The 13,712-nt window shown below is 39.4% G+C and overlaps 2 protein-coding genes and 1 non-coding gene across 7 annotated transcripts; 1 reads left to right on the top strand and 2 right to left on the bottom strand.

Moving 5' to 3' along the window:
- Window positions 1-283: 283 nt before the first annotated feature.
- LOC124349339 (beta-1-syntrophin-like) lies at window positions 284-3,910 on the bottom strand. 4 transcript variants are annotated; one of them, XM_046799823.1, is made up of 8 exons: window positions 3,610-3,910; window positions 2,695-3,044; window positions 2,515-2,616; window positions 1,661-1,958; window positions 1,255-1,590; window positions 996-1,183; window positions 724-932; window positions 284-649 (listed from the first exon to the last, which is right to left on the bottom strand). In XM_046799823.1, exons 2-8 carry the CDS (start codon window positions 3,035-3,037, stop codon window positions 557-559), a joined length of 1,569 nt encoding a protein of 522 aa, XP_046655779.1. In that variant the 5' UTR covers window positions 3,038-3,044; window positions 3,610-3,910; the 3' UTR covers window positions 284-556. The 4 variants fall into 4 exon arrangements, with proteins under 4 accessions (XP_046655779.1, XP_046655776.1, XP_046655777.1 ...); XM_046799820.1 differs by lacking the exon at window positions 3,610-3,910 and adding an exon at window positions 3,408-3,442; XM_046799821.1 differs by lacking the exon at window positions 3,610-3,910 and adding an exon at window positions 3,408-3,442 and having other exon boundaries at window positions 1,661-1,934.
- Window positions 3,911-6,225: 2,315 nt separating this feature from the next.
- On the top strand, window positions 6,226-12,007 carry LOC124349338 (ATP-dependent RNA helicase A-like). 2 transcript variants are annotated; one of them, XM_046799818.1, is made up of 14 exons: window positions 6,230-7,065; window positions 7,140-7,178; window positions 7,241-7,411; window positions 7,506-7,695; window positions 7,773-7,813; window positions 7,877-8,109; window positions 8,472-8,645; window positions 8,700-8,897; window positions 8,963-9,223; window positions 9,290-9,592; window positions 9,650-10,320; window positions 10,375-10,804; window positions 10,868-11,407; window positions 11,470-12,007. In XM_046799818.1, the coding sequence occupies exons 1-14, from the start codon at window positions 6,969-6,971 to the stop codon at window positions 11,695-11,697; spliced, it is 3,576 nt and encodes a 1,191-aa protein (XP_046655774.1). In that variant the 5' UTR covers window positions 6,230-6,968; the 3' UTR covers window positions 11,698-12,007. The 2 variants fall into 2 exon arrangements, with proteins under 2 accessions (XP_046655775.1, XP_046655774.1); XM_046799819.1 differs by lacking the exon at window positions 8,963-9,223 and having other exon boundaries at window positions 6,226-7,065.
- On the bottom strand, window positions 8,175-8,291 carry LOC124351180. Its single transcript, XR_006921428.1, has one exon. It is a non-coding gene; the product is annotated as a U4atac minor spliceosomal RNA (small nuclear RNA).
- Window positions 12,008-13,712: the final 1,705 nt, after the last annotated feature.

The raw sequence follows: 13,712 nt of genomic DNA, 5'->3' as shown, positions 1-13,712 counted from the left end.
CAGCAACACTAATAATGTAAATTTTTAAGAATATTCAACAACAATTTACAAGTTCGTAGTAGAAATAATGCTTGGGTTCGTAGAAAACATTCCACGAAGAATATTATTTACTATATATTTTTTCCTATGCATACACACGCCTCAAAGTCAAATTCCCTTCATTTTCTCTACGTGACCGGGGATTTAATCTTGAGATGTCTGGAAATCAGGAGCGTGATTGACCCATATATAATAAACTACCAATGACACTCTTTTTTCTTTATCAAAATATAAGATAACCTAATTAGAGGTGTTGAGAAAAACTTGTAAATTTTCTCAGACAGTGTATTAAAGATATAAAGTGTTGTAAACAAAATGATATAGACCAATCTAACTTTGACAGGTAGACTGGTCCTTTAGCTGTATGTTTCTCTCACACGGTAGCTGACAAGAAATAGAATATTTACTTCTCGTAACTGGCGTCTTCGCTCTTGGTATAAACTTTTGTCTTCGGCAGGCATAAACGGAATTATGATTGATGGAAAGAAATAGTTGCAAAAGATCTTTCGCCGGGGAATCACGTGATCATCCCCATACGATTGATTTTACCGGATAAAAAAGAATGTAAAGTAAACACAAACGGCTTCGGGCATGTTAACATGTCCAACTCCTGGAGATAAAACAAATTTGGCGGGATTAAAGCATTTCTTTTCTTCAAACTAATATTTTTCTCTGATGACTTACCATTTCCCCTTCTTCATTTCCGATATCAAGCCACAAAATGCGCACGCCATCATCGGCTGAATGGCGTAAATTGCCAAAGGAAGCTTTCCAAAATGGAACAGGCAACGTGTTAGATCGTTCAGCAGACTGCATCTCGCTAGCTGGATACAGTTTCAAGCCGTCTTCATAGTGCAGATAAAGGCGAGCCTCTTGTCCTCGCCACAAACAATCTAAATAATATTCAATCAATTACGATTCTACAATTTGTAATAATAATGTAAAACTTATAATACCCCAAGCAGCTTCTCTGATGGCAACGACACAGTTATGTGTTCCTGTAACAAGGCCACGGGCCCACAAAGTTAAATCGCGTTCGCATTCCGCACGGAATACGCGATTGACTACTCCTTTTGATGTTCCAGTACGAATGCAAAAGGTGCAGTACTCTCCCTCCGAATTGCTCTTGTTGCTGCTTACCAACCTAATTAGAAAAGATAAATATCGTTCAAATAGATTAGGAGATGGAATTAGAAATAATAATAATAATAATACCTGGTCATTAGAAGTGGTATGCGAGCACTCGGCTTTGTCCAGCCATCAATACTCCACGGTACCGAGTCATAAAGCAAGACATCACGATCGGTCAAGGCCACAAATACCGGTTGCCAATTTTCGCTCATCAGGGATGATGGCTCATTGCCATGACTGTTCAAACTTCCATTATCCATATTGACACTATTCTGGGCGTCTTTAGGTCGGTGACCCAAGAGAGCCAGCCAACCCCACATCCGTATGGAAGCCGTGTTCAATGCTTTGGCAATCCGATGCCCATTCTCGGCTAAACCACGTGAAGATAACACCGAAAGGGTCGTGTGCAAGGATACAAACCTGACAGTAATAATGGTTTTTATTTAAAAAACAAAATTCAATCATTAAAAAATGATTAGAAATTTTTTACCATTGGGATGCTTGCGTGGTGTCTGGTGCACGAAGAAGGCAAGATTGTAATCCATCGGGTGAATGAATTTCCAAAATACGGTGATCATTTTTCTTTGCCGCTTTCAGCCGCCTGGCTAGGTAACAAAAGAGGAGAGGGACCGATCGCGTATCCGGTTTGGTCGATGTTTGGGCGACGTGGGAAAAGCCCAGGAATTGGCGCTGCAACTCCCATCCGATGTCGCTGAGAAGCGAAGCTTTTCGGATGTACGGCGTCACCTCGCGGAGATACTTCACTGCAATGTAGAATGATGTCACCACTAAGCCACAACACAAACGGCCAGCGAGGGAGTCGATCGTGGAGGTAATAAAAAACGAGAAAGGGATCATGCATCAAACAAGTCATCTATATGACGGATACTGGTGATCAACCTAGCAGGGAAGCAGGCGGTGAAACTTAATAAAAATAAAATAAAATAAAAACGAAATGGGTAGAAACTGAAAAAAAAAAGCTAACTCGGAAACTTGCACAAAAACTAAAACAAAAACAAACCAACAAGAAATGTGAAAGAAAAAAGCCAAACTAAATTACTTTTCAAGGAATACTTGATAATGCGAGGTGTGACGGAATAATAATACACGCAACCGAGCAAAAAAATGCCAGAGCAATGCAAGCAGACACTCTTTCAATATGATCAAACCTGTTTTATACGATATTACATGGTCGTTGAGAGATGGACAGGTTCTGATAGAGCTAACGGAATGAAAGAAGTAAGGGAAGAAAATGAGTCTATCCACGACAACTTTCTCCAGTTCATCAATAAAAGAAAAGTTGATGTGGATAACTCCAACAGTATCCGTCTATGTACACGGTACCTTCCAATTCAACAGTATTTTCAGCGGTCTTCAAAGCAGAAACGGCCTCGTCGTGCGTTGCGTTATGCAAATCTTCTCCATTGACAGACAGAATAGCATCCCCTATTTAAGAAGAAAAATTATATTGAGACGATTATTACTCTCTTTAGAACCAGAACAGTAAAAGTTTAAGGATATTACCAACATAAAGCTGTTCAGTTCGATCAGCTGGCAATCCCTTGAAAATTTTAGAAATCAAAATGGGCATTCGGTTTTCTCGGCCGCCTTTAATTGATATGCCTAAACCAGTATTGTCCGATTTAACTATACGGACGATTCGTTTCTGATTGGCCAATGAATCTCGATATTGTTCAGCTGAAATTGCTGATGTGTTGAGAGTTTCTGCGCCATCTCTTTGGTTTGTTGAAGGATTTTCTAGTGTAATAAACAAACACCCGGCATCACCATTTAAAGTTGCAGTCGCTGGGTGCCATTCCTCTTTAGCCCATACTTCCACCTGACCGCTTCTGTCATAATTGGTCATTTCTATTCTGTAAATAATATAAATAGAATTACTAACACCACCTGAGAAGAATATAACCAATAGTAACAATTATTGAAAGCTACATAATATCTAACGATAACAACGAAATAAATTAATAGCTTCGAGAAACGTTTAGTGAAAATATGGTCGCGCCTGCTCATCTTTAACTACATCCATCTGTTTCTAATTTGCTGCTCTAGATGCACATACACATGAACTAACCTTACCTTTTATTACACGCGTGGAACTTGTAATCACATCACTGTATTTTGTTTCTAAATTTGTATCTAATTGTTCTATATCTGTAATAACAATCAGTCACTTTCGAGACTGAATCGTGTCTGAACTGTAAACACACACTTGTGGTTACCTAATAATCACTAGAGACATCTAACGTGATAACTGTCAAGTAACCAAATCAGCCACGCCCGGTATGTGCTCCTTGACTTCTTGCTCGAAGGCTTCCTGTTGTTACTGTTTTCATAATATAAAAATACTGCCATTTCTATCTTTTTGTTGTTGCTGTCACTATTTAATTGATAGAAGTTTAAGCGTAGTTTGGGTGAACTTACCTTTATTTTACAGTTCTTGCATAGCACAGCTATATATACAACATCCAGATTCGGTTAAATTTTGTGAGGTTCAGTGCTCCACTGCCTAGTGGTCGGTGTAACTCCTTCAGTAACATTAACCAGGCTTCTCCTCTATAATAAAATGTACACTCGACAAATTCTTGGGACGTAGCCCAACAGTTTACCCATATCACGTTTCTTCTCTATCCTTTACCTAGCTACTCTTGCTTAAAACGAAACGGCTGAACCAAGGTTTCGTTATGACGTTAGTCGGCAAAAGAATGGGTCAATTTCAAGCTTGACATTGCTTAAAGTCCCTTAGGTTTTTACTGCGGATACTGCCGCTTTGACTTTGTGTTGATTCGTGGGTTCAATGCGGGCCCGCATGATTTTTTTTCCCGGATATCTTTTCGTAATACTTTTCAGTGGATACATTGTATATACCAACGTATACACCTCAACTACCTTGTTCTTGTCTGGAAAAATGGTGTACTTGTGCCGAGAGAGAATCCTTATTATTCACCCGTATTCACGGTAATATTTCGGGTCGTTCAAGCTTAATCGATTCAAAATTAAGCTCCTTTTTTAAACCACCAAAGAGTATACAGTATCCTCTCACGTATATCTCCAGTTAAATGAATTAAACCTTATTTGCTAATAAATCTACGATGCGTAATTAATCCAACGAATAATGTCCCAAAACGATTTTTTTTTGCAATGTAATAAATACAATTTTTAAATCGGATCTCGCCATATGGATCGCAAGAAAACTGAAACAAGAAATACCCGATATTTGAACTAGAAATAATTATTTCGAAACAGTTTTGCCGTAAGTTTAAAACGAAATGTACCTCGTCAATACAGTAATCAATTCATGATTAAAACGCACCAGAAAAAACAAGCAATGAATCTTCACGTGTGTACTTAGCAAGATGAAAATCTAAAAATCACAAACCATAGAAATAGGATAGGGTGAAAAAAAAAACATTAATGCAAATGGCACATTTCTGGAATATCTGTTAACTGATTAACATTATTGAAAAAAAACCTATAACTAAGTCGGCACTGGTCTTGGGTTAATAATCGTAATAAAACAGAACACCGAAATTAATTCATAAACATATATATTCCTAATTAAATTTTAGGGGGTTAGCAAATTATATTAATTATTTGGGATAATTAATATTTGCTATGAATGATCCTTAATCAACCATAGCAAAATATATTTAAAGTCAATTTCCAGCCTTATTAGACCGTTCCACGTTCATAAACAGGATGCAGACTTGTTTCAATGTCGTCAATCTCAAGTGGGCACGGTACGGTTCTATTAATCTCCAGCGCTTGGCCGGATTGGGTTGTGCCATAGTGCTACACCCAATGATTCAGGCTACAATAAGGCACATCATTCCACTTATGCTGTATTTGTGTAACACATTCGGATCATGGGATTCTTGTTGCTGGTTTATTATTATTTGTTTTGTATTGTTTTTCCTTGGGTGAGACTATGGTCGGGAATTGGCTTCAATTCAGATAATCAGTTTCAAATTTCAAATTTCCGTTTCAATTAACGTGATATTTAAAGACAGGATGTGGCAAGACATGAACCAGCTGCCGTTGGAGCCTTCTTATAAACTCAATTGGTATATTTCAATTTAAGAATGATGAAGACAATTGTAAATTTTATTAAACTGTAATTTTATTGAACTGTTTAGAAATTCAGAGAAAAGAATCTTGATGGTTTGTGCCTTTGTGGGTGGACAAAGAGGCCCTTGCTTTCAAAGCTCTTGAACTCACCATTTTCTAGTCAAAGGCGGTCAAAGGGCCATTCACAGTTTCCCAACGAACGAACCCGTGAAGCGACTTCTATTCCAGCCCTGGCTGCCCCGGCTCCCGCAACTGATAACGTGGCTATCCCACTGCCGCTAAATGAAAGCGTGAATGCTCTGACTTCGTCTACTCTTTCCTAAGAAACTTAAAATACCTCAATGCATCAGAAGGCTCTGTGTGATTCGATAAAACAAAAAAAAATGAAAAACTGTTGAACAACCCGGAACAGACAGCGTATAATTTTTGTTTTCTTATAACCTTCTGTGTTGAGAGAGACTGGTGTTAGACCTTCGTCAATAAATTAGTAGCCTTCCCCGGAAGCAATAATCATAACCTACTGCATCTAGCAACTTAGTCGAAAACTGTACAGCAATCGATTTTTTGGCAAGTAACAAGGGTTACCGAGAATATAACACCAGCTCGGGGGGGGGGGGGGATTTGATATTATCCCTTCTTTTCAAGGTTAATTACATTGATTGATTAGGTATGCCTGTGTTGCCTCGGCAGCTTTTTCTGGATTTTGGTCTTCTTCTCAGCATGTTCATTTGCAATCCCTATATAGGACCAGAAAATCCGACCCCTCGCTTTTGCTCGCGAATTTCCTCTAGGTCCTACCTTTTTTTTACTTTTTTTATTTATTTATTTTTATTTATTAAATGAATAAAAATAATTTTGTTCTTTTGTTATATGCTGTTATTTCCCTCCCTGTTTTTAATTAAGTATATCTGTAGCAATGACGGCTAAGGTGCAGCGCCCTTGCAACTCTATAACTCAATAGGTCCGACCTTTTATAAATTTTTTAAAATACTTTTTTTTATGTGATATGTTTTTATTTCCCCCTCTATTTTTAACTATTTAATCATATCAGAAACAAGGGCGGGTAATTATGGCCTCGTTCAGACGAGCCTAGTAGCGGAGACTCTATAGAATACTGGCATAACCACTCATTTGGCGAGCGCGATGAGGAGCCCTTCATTGTCATTTTCAGCCATTGCCATAAGCCTAAGCCAAAAGCCATTGCCTTTTTTCTCTAGAAGCCTGCCCAGACGCTTCGTGAAAGGCGCCACAGCGGTGTGTAGGGCAGCGGGAATAGAGGGTGTTGGGAGTAGCCGAGGGGTAGGGCAACGCGGAGGTAGGGTTAGTGTCAATATCGATATCTTAGCAACGTTTTTCACTTATCGGTCGCGATATTGGGAACAGCTTTGACTCTGAGAAAATTTCCGAGAGGGGGAGTTAACATGGCAGTGGTTCTTTACTCTAACGAGAACGAGAACTAGAAGGGAGGGAAGTTAACTTACCACTCTCTTCTGCTGTTTAGCCCTAAACCCTAAACACTGACTTGCTTGCAGTCTTGCAGACGACTCTAGAGAACAATCAAAGCATTCTTTTCTTTTGATCTTTTCTACACTTGTGACAGTTGTAGTTTTCGGTTAAGAAGGAATTCGTTATCAAACTATTTAATGTGTTTTGAAGAGTGATTAGTGGTTCAAACTTGTAACGATTCTTGGATATACATACATTTTTGAGAAAAGATGGAGAACAAAGGGGAACGAGATATTAAAGAGTTTTTGTATGCTTACCTGATGAAAAAGTTTAGAATTCCACCAGTTTACGTCGTTAATTCAATGGGTAACCCTATATTTACAGTCTAGAATAAAACAGCAGTGGTCTAATGATTTGCTTAATTTTTGCTGTGTCATCAGGAGATCAGAGTGGATACTACTGTGAGCTGCGTGTGAGAGGTGAGCACTATACAAGTGTGTGGATCTTCTTTTAATTACATTTCTTTGGTTTTTCATTCAAGGATTCAGTTTTGTTGCAACTGGAAGGTCAAGTTCGAAAAGAAATGCCCAAGCCAATGCTGCCAACAGCTTTGTTGCACATTTGGTTTGCCAACAAATCATGAGAGAAGAAGAAATTCCAAATAGGAATACACTTACTATAATAAAACAAATGGGACCATATGGATGTTCAGGTATGTACATTCCTTGGATAAATAATCCTAATACATATAACATGTACACACAGCAAAGTTTGAATTGTCAAAATGTCAACATTTCATGGAAAAGGTAACACAGTCATCAGTGGAAGACATGTTCAGAGAACAGATGGAGATTCCCAATTAGGGAGGGAAGCAGCTCCATTCAATCCTGGAGGATACTCTGTAGAAAATGCGAAAGCTAAACTGCATCCCTTTTTAACGGAAAATAGAATCAAAACAGATTATGTGTACCAATCTTATGGGCCTGATCATCAAAAGTAATTATTTTTAATGCTTGAAATTGGGTGTGTTTGAATTAACCTAGACAGGCACAAAAAATCAAATATTTTTACAGGAGTTTTTTCGCCGAACTTCATTTTGTCTTCCGTGGCAGAGGTAAATTGAAATCATTTGCCTTAAACTTATCTTATTTTAATACTTAATGTTTATCTATTCTAGAAATATATGCTCGTGAAAGAGCTTGTACAAAGGTTCTGGCTTCTAAAGCTTGCGCCCTTTCGATCGTCCAACAATTATTCCAAATGAAATTTATCGGACCGGCTGGGTCTCTGGTTAGTGGTAGCAAAAAAAACCAATTGGAAACCAGACCCTTCCCCGTCATTGTTCGCGATGAATTGGAGAGGGAACTCAATCGCACCATTTTGGAACACCGTCTGCTACCCAAAATAGTAGTATGTATTATTTTTTCATTGTAGTTTTATAAGGTTTCTTTCGACCTCCTGTTAAGTAAGGAGGGCTTTCCAAAAATTGTACCGCGGACGTATTGCCGGGTACGTTGGTTATTAATGGTTTCAGCAGCAATACTCTCACCATTCGTTCATTGAGTATTGGCCTCCCACTTGATAAGGACAAACAGTAAAATGTGTTTTACAATCCTTTATACTTTGGTGCGCCAGAAACTAGTTTGTGAATGGCGGTACTATTTGCGAACGAGATCTTTTTTGTTGTTCAATCTACATTTATAATTATCATAGAAAACGATAGTCTTTGCTTTAGAAAACAAAGCTCACGATTAGTTTTTGGTATATTTTAGAAACAGGGTTTATCCGAACCGCAAACTCTGTGGGATGAGCGACTTGCACCAAAATCTATGCGCCTTGGTGATATTGATTCCCGCCATGGGTCAATTGACATTCCGTGGTCTCCTCCTACTGCCAACTGGAACACATGGACCGCTAGTAGAATCGAACGAGGATATTACGCTACGGTATTATTCAAATTATCTCGGTTCTGAATGTACAGTATAATTTTTCCCCCTTAGAATTCATTGGATACGATTAGTCAAGACTTGTGGCAGAGACAAGAGCGTCTTTTACAATCAGATCAGAATTTTCAAAAGGCACTAGAAGAGCGCAAATCTTTACCTATTTATGCCTTCAAGAATGATGTTATGGATGCTCTTTACAATAATTCTGTCGTCGTAATTCGTGGTAATACGGGTTCTGGCAAAACAACACAGGTCAGCGTGATACCACAAGTTAAATTAGGATGCAATTATTTTTATAGCAATTTTTCTGTAAATAGGTATGCCAGTACATTCTGGACGATTATTTACGTTGTAAGGAAGGCGCCCAGTGTTCTGTTATTGTAACGCAACCACGAAGAATTTCAGCCATATCCGTCGCCGAACGTGTAGCGTCGGAGCGTCGGGAAGAAGTGGGAGAATCAGTTGGATTTAGCGTCCGGTTTGAAAGCACACTGCCTCGTCCATACGGATCAATCCTCTTCTGTACTGTTGGAGTACTTCTCCGGAGATTAGAACGGGGTCTTCAAGGCGTATCTCATGTACGTTATGTGATGTTTACCATATTTACTAACGCCCGGAAATAATGGCTTATTTAAAATATCTAGGTTATTGTTGATGAGGTTCACGAACGCGATACAAATACTGATTTCTTACTCATTATGCTGCGTGATTTGGTGACCCAGCACCCAGAACTTCGCATCATTTTGATGTCAGCAACTATTGATACTTCGCTTTTCAGTCGCTACTTTGGCAATTGTCCAGTAGTTGATATTCCTGGCAGAGTTCACCCTGTGAAATTACATTACTTGGAGGATTGTGTTGAGATGCTTCGATTTCGGCCTAGACAGGACACAAAGAAAACTTTCATACGCAAAGATGATGACGACGAAGAGAATATGAATTTGAAGGTAATCGGATGTTCATGTCGTTCTTCTTTATCTAAAAACTAACAATCGAGTTTGTAGGTGATCGGGAAATACTCCTTGGATACTCAAAGAGCTATGGCTCTTCTCGACGAGAAAGATATTTGTTTAGAGCTGGTGGAAGAATTACTTGTTCACATCAAGCAAATGAAAGTTCCTGGCGCAGTGCTTATTTTCTTACCTGGATGGAGCACCATTTTCGCATTACTTCGACATTTGCAGCAAAGTCGATATGCTAGCGATTATCTACTTCTGCCGTTGCACTCCATGTTGCCGCGAGAAGATCAGCGACGTGTTTTTCAGCCTGCTCCCGAGCGTAAGATCAAGGTCATTTTGGCGACAAACATCGCGGAATCTTCCATAACCATCGACGATGTCGTCTTTGTCATCGATTCCTGTCTCGCAAATGTCAAGCTTTTTACGTCGCACAACAATATGCACAACTACGCTACTGTTTGGGCAGCTCAGGACAATTTAGAACAACGTCGGGGTCGTGCCGGCCGCGTCCGTCCAGGATATACCTTTCGATTGTGCAGCTACCGTCGCTACCAACATTTAGAAAAGAGTTTAAAGGCCGAAATACTCCGTTCACCACTTCACGAAACTGCATTGGCTATTAAACTTCTTCGTCTTGGTTCAATTGCTCAATTCCTAAGTAAAGCTCTAGAGCCACCTCCGATCGACGCAATCATCGAAGCAGAAGTCATGCTCAGGTAAAACCAACAAACTTTGACCAATTACACATTTAAACTGTTCATTTTATTTAGGGAGATGAAGTGCCTCGACGGTAAAGAGGAACTGACAGCCCTTGGTCGATTAGTAGCCCGAATCCCTGTAGAGCCATCTTTAGCTAAAATGATTATTGTCGGTGCACTATTTGGGCATGGTGATGCCATGTGCATTCTTGCTGCTGGTGAGTCTGTTAGTGCAGACGTTTTCTTCCTTGGTCTCAATAAGCGACTTAGCGATACTCAGCGATCCTTTGCCGGTCAGCGTTATTCTGATCACGTGGCTTTGCTCTCTGCGTTTTACGCTTATGAGCAGGTGCGGATCGAGTCTGGACCTCGTTCACTGCATTCTTTTTGTGAAGCAAATGGTTTATCGTATTCCTCACTTCGCACCTTGTACGATGCCCGCTGCCAACTTCAAGATATACTGCTCAGTTTCGGATTTCCTAAATCCTGTCTTGCACCTAAGGTATTGAACGGCATTTTTTAAAATTCTTAAATTCTGTATTTAATTAAATTTGCTATTCTAAAGGTTTATCGAGTCAACGGTAATGATCCCGAATTGGATGTGGTGATTGGTCTCATCGGAATCGGTCATTACCCTAATATATGCGTCCACAGAGAAAAACGAAAAGTACAAATGGCTGATGCTCGCTCAGGACCTTCTCTGATCCATAAGTCTTCCGTCAACTGCCCAGATTCAGATGAAATTGAATTCCCGCTACCCTATTTCGTTTTCAGCGAAAAAATTCGTGCTGGAGCAGTCGTTTGCAAGAACGTGACCCTAGTCACACCAATTCACCTCATTTTGTTTGGCTCCAAACGAATTCAAATGATTCCAGAAGCTTCTGGAATGGATATAATACGACTAGATGGATGGATCAATTTCCAGATAAATCCACAGACCGTGGCGAATATTTTGTCTCTCAAACCTGCTCTTGATGAAACCATTGCCAGACTATCGGCTGACCCGGAGTCCATAATCGATTATGTTCGAAGTCCGGTTGTTAAGTTGATCATGCGACTGTGCGATTTTCATGCAGCCGAATACCCGAGCTCGCCTGCCTGTCAGGTACTCTCATGGTCCTTTTTCCAAAAATTGTTTTTATTGATTTATTTTTCATTTTTTAACAGAATTCCAAACGTCCTTCAGACGAAGGATCTGATAGCGAGTTCAAATTTGGTCGCTACGAAACTCGTGTTGTATCTCATCGGCCTCCATCTATCAGTCAAAACTTTTCGTCAAGGAGAAACGAATCGGTGAGCAAAGGATCAAGTGGACCTTGTTCCACCAGTCAGCGAGGAGTTAACGGTAACTGGCGCGGAACTTCAGAGTACGAACGAAAACAAGGTGGTTATTAAGAGAATGAAAAGGCGCAATCAGAGCACAGCAGTTCACATCAATCAGCATTCAACAAGCATGTCCAGTGCCCAACGCTGATGGATTGAGTCTTGTAATGGTACATCAAAGTACTCACTTCTAAAACAGTTTGTCTGTTTAAATTCGTATAAGTGGATCTCGTTAAAATAAGACAGAATTTGTGATTCCAATGCTTCGTATGATATTTATGCTTTAACTTAAATTAAAATCGTTTCCCTTAAATCATTAATCTTTGAAAAATTCTCTTACTTAAATACACATGTCAAGTACCAATCCAGATTGGCAAATGAATACACAATTCGAATTTCCCTACATTTAGATTTTTCACTGAGAACACTGACACTGACGCCAGTAAACTAGCACCTAGCCAACAGTACTTAGCCTGATCTTGATTCCATTAGCCTAGTTGTTTTATCTGAATAGTCCTTGCCATGCGAACAAGTTACAAGGTGAATATCATATTTATTTGACATATCCTTTCACGCATATCTCCAGCTAAATGAATTAAACCTTATTTGCTCATCAATCTACGATGTGCAAGTAATCCAACGAATAATGTCCCCATGAGTCGTGACGGTACTCAGTTAGTCATTTCTGTTACTAGCGAATTCGTTGCATGGTATTTTTACAATCAACCTCGCAATACTTATATAATTTGTAAATAGATTTTATATTATGCAACTATTGTTTAGTTGCATAAAAAGTAAAGTTATAATGAATGATTGATATGAAATCCAAATAAAAAAGCGAACAACCGTTGGGAAATAACCTACCATGGCAGATGACAGTGAACCAATATTTTGAATTACCAACCAGAGGGATACAATAGCTAGATTTTGCAAATGGTCATCGAGGGCTTATGGGAGAATAGGGGATGGCGCAAAAAAATAAAAAAAATAATAAATTAAACTAAAAATAAGAGAAAAATAAAATAAAAAAATATCTCCCAATACTATATCTGGGAAAAATTTACTTAACGAGTTATTTACGTTTAAAGTTTCGACTCCGTGGCCCGCCTCTAAAACGCAGGAGGGGCCTAAAGTCACGTGATTGTTGGAACATTAGGCTGGTCAGTCAATATACCAATGGGAGCAGATCACGTGACCGGGAACAGCCAATAGAATGCGTATCGTTGAAAACGATTTTTCATTCTTTTACCGCATTCACACTTTCTTACTGCAAGAGGGCAGCACAGACGAAATGACAGATGTTCCCCGCTTCTATTGTTTCCCCCGATCACGTGATCTATTCTCATTGGTTAAAACTGACCAGCGCTAATGCACCAAGAATCACGTGATAAATAGGCCACTCCTGCGTTTTAGAGGTGGGCCACGGAGTCGAAACTAAAAACGTAAATAACTCGTAAAGTAAATTTTTTCCAGATATAGTATGATTGGATATTTTTTATTTATTTTTCTCTTATTTTTAGTATGTTTTATTATTTTTTTTTAAATTTTTGCGCCATTCCCTATTTAACGTTGAGCTACGATATATATATAATAGACAGGAAGACCAACGGCAATGGGAAGATAAGGATTAAAAACGCTCCAAAAACGTCCTAGTTTACGGAGTTACCATTTAAGAGAAATCCGCATTTCTCGATTTTCAAGAGAGGGCCTTAAGGTGCGTTCACACTGCCGCTAGCGCAACGTTACGGAGCAAAGCGTAGCGTACAGCTATTTATAGGTGCTAACAAGCCCCACAGATCAGTACCCAGCTCCATGGTAGGACGATGGATAAAATACCAATTGAAAGAGGAAGGCGCAATCTTCTCGGCTCATTCGGTAAGAGGAGCAGCGAGCTCCAAAGCAGCTGCAGCAGGAGTGCCTATCCAGTCGATTTTAAATCAGGTCTACTATAGGCTTCCGAATCAACTTGCGCAAAATTTTTCCGGCGCGAGAAAACGAAAGAAACGCAGATCGACATAGCGGCCCTTCTACAAGTGTCGGAAGAATATTTCGAATACCGGTTACATTTCGGCTTTGAAGACACAGTT

Source organism: Daphnia pulicaria, chromosome 7 (assembly GCF_021234035.1).
Source record: "Daphnia pulicaria isolate SC F1-1A chromosome 7, SC_F0-13Bv2, whole genome shotgun sequence".
Taxonomy (NCBI): Eukaryota; Metazoa; Arthropoda; class Branchiopoda; order Diplostraca; family Daphniidae; genus Daphnia; species Daphnia pulicaria.
Note: the sequence above shows the minus strand (reverse complement) of the source record. Positions and strands in the feature narration are given on the sequence as shown.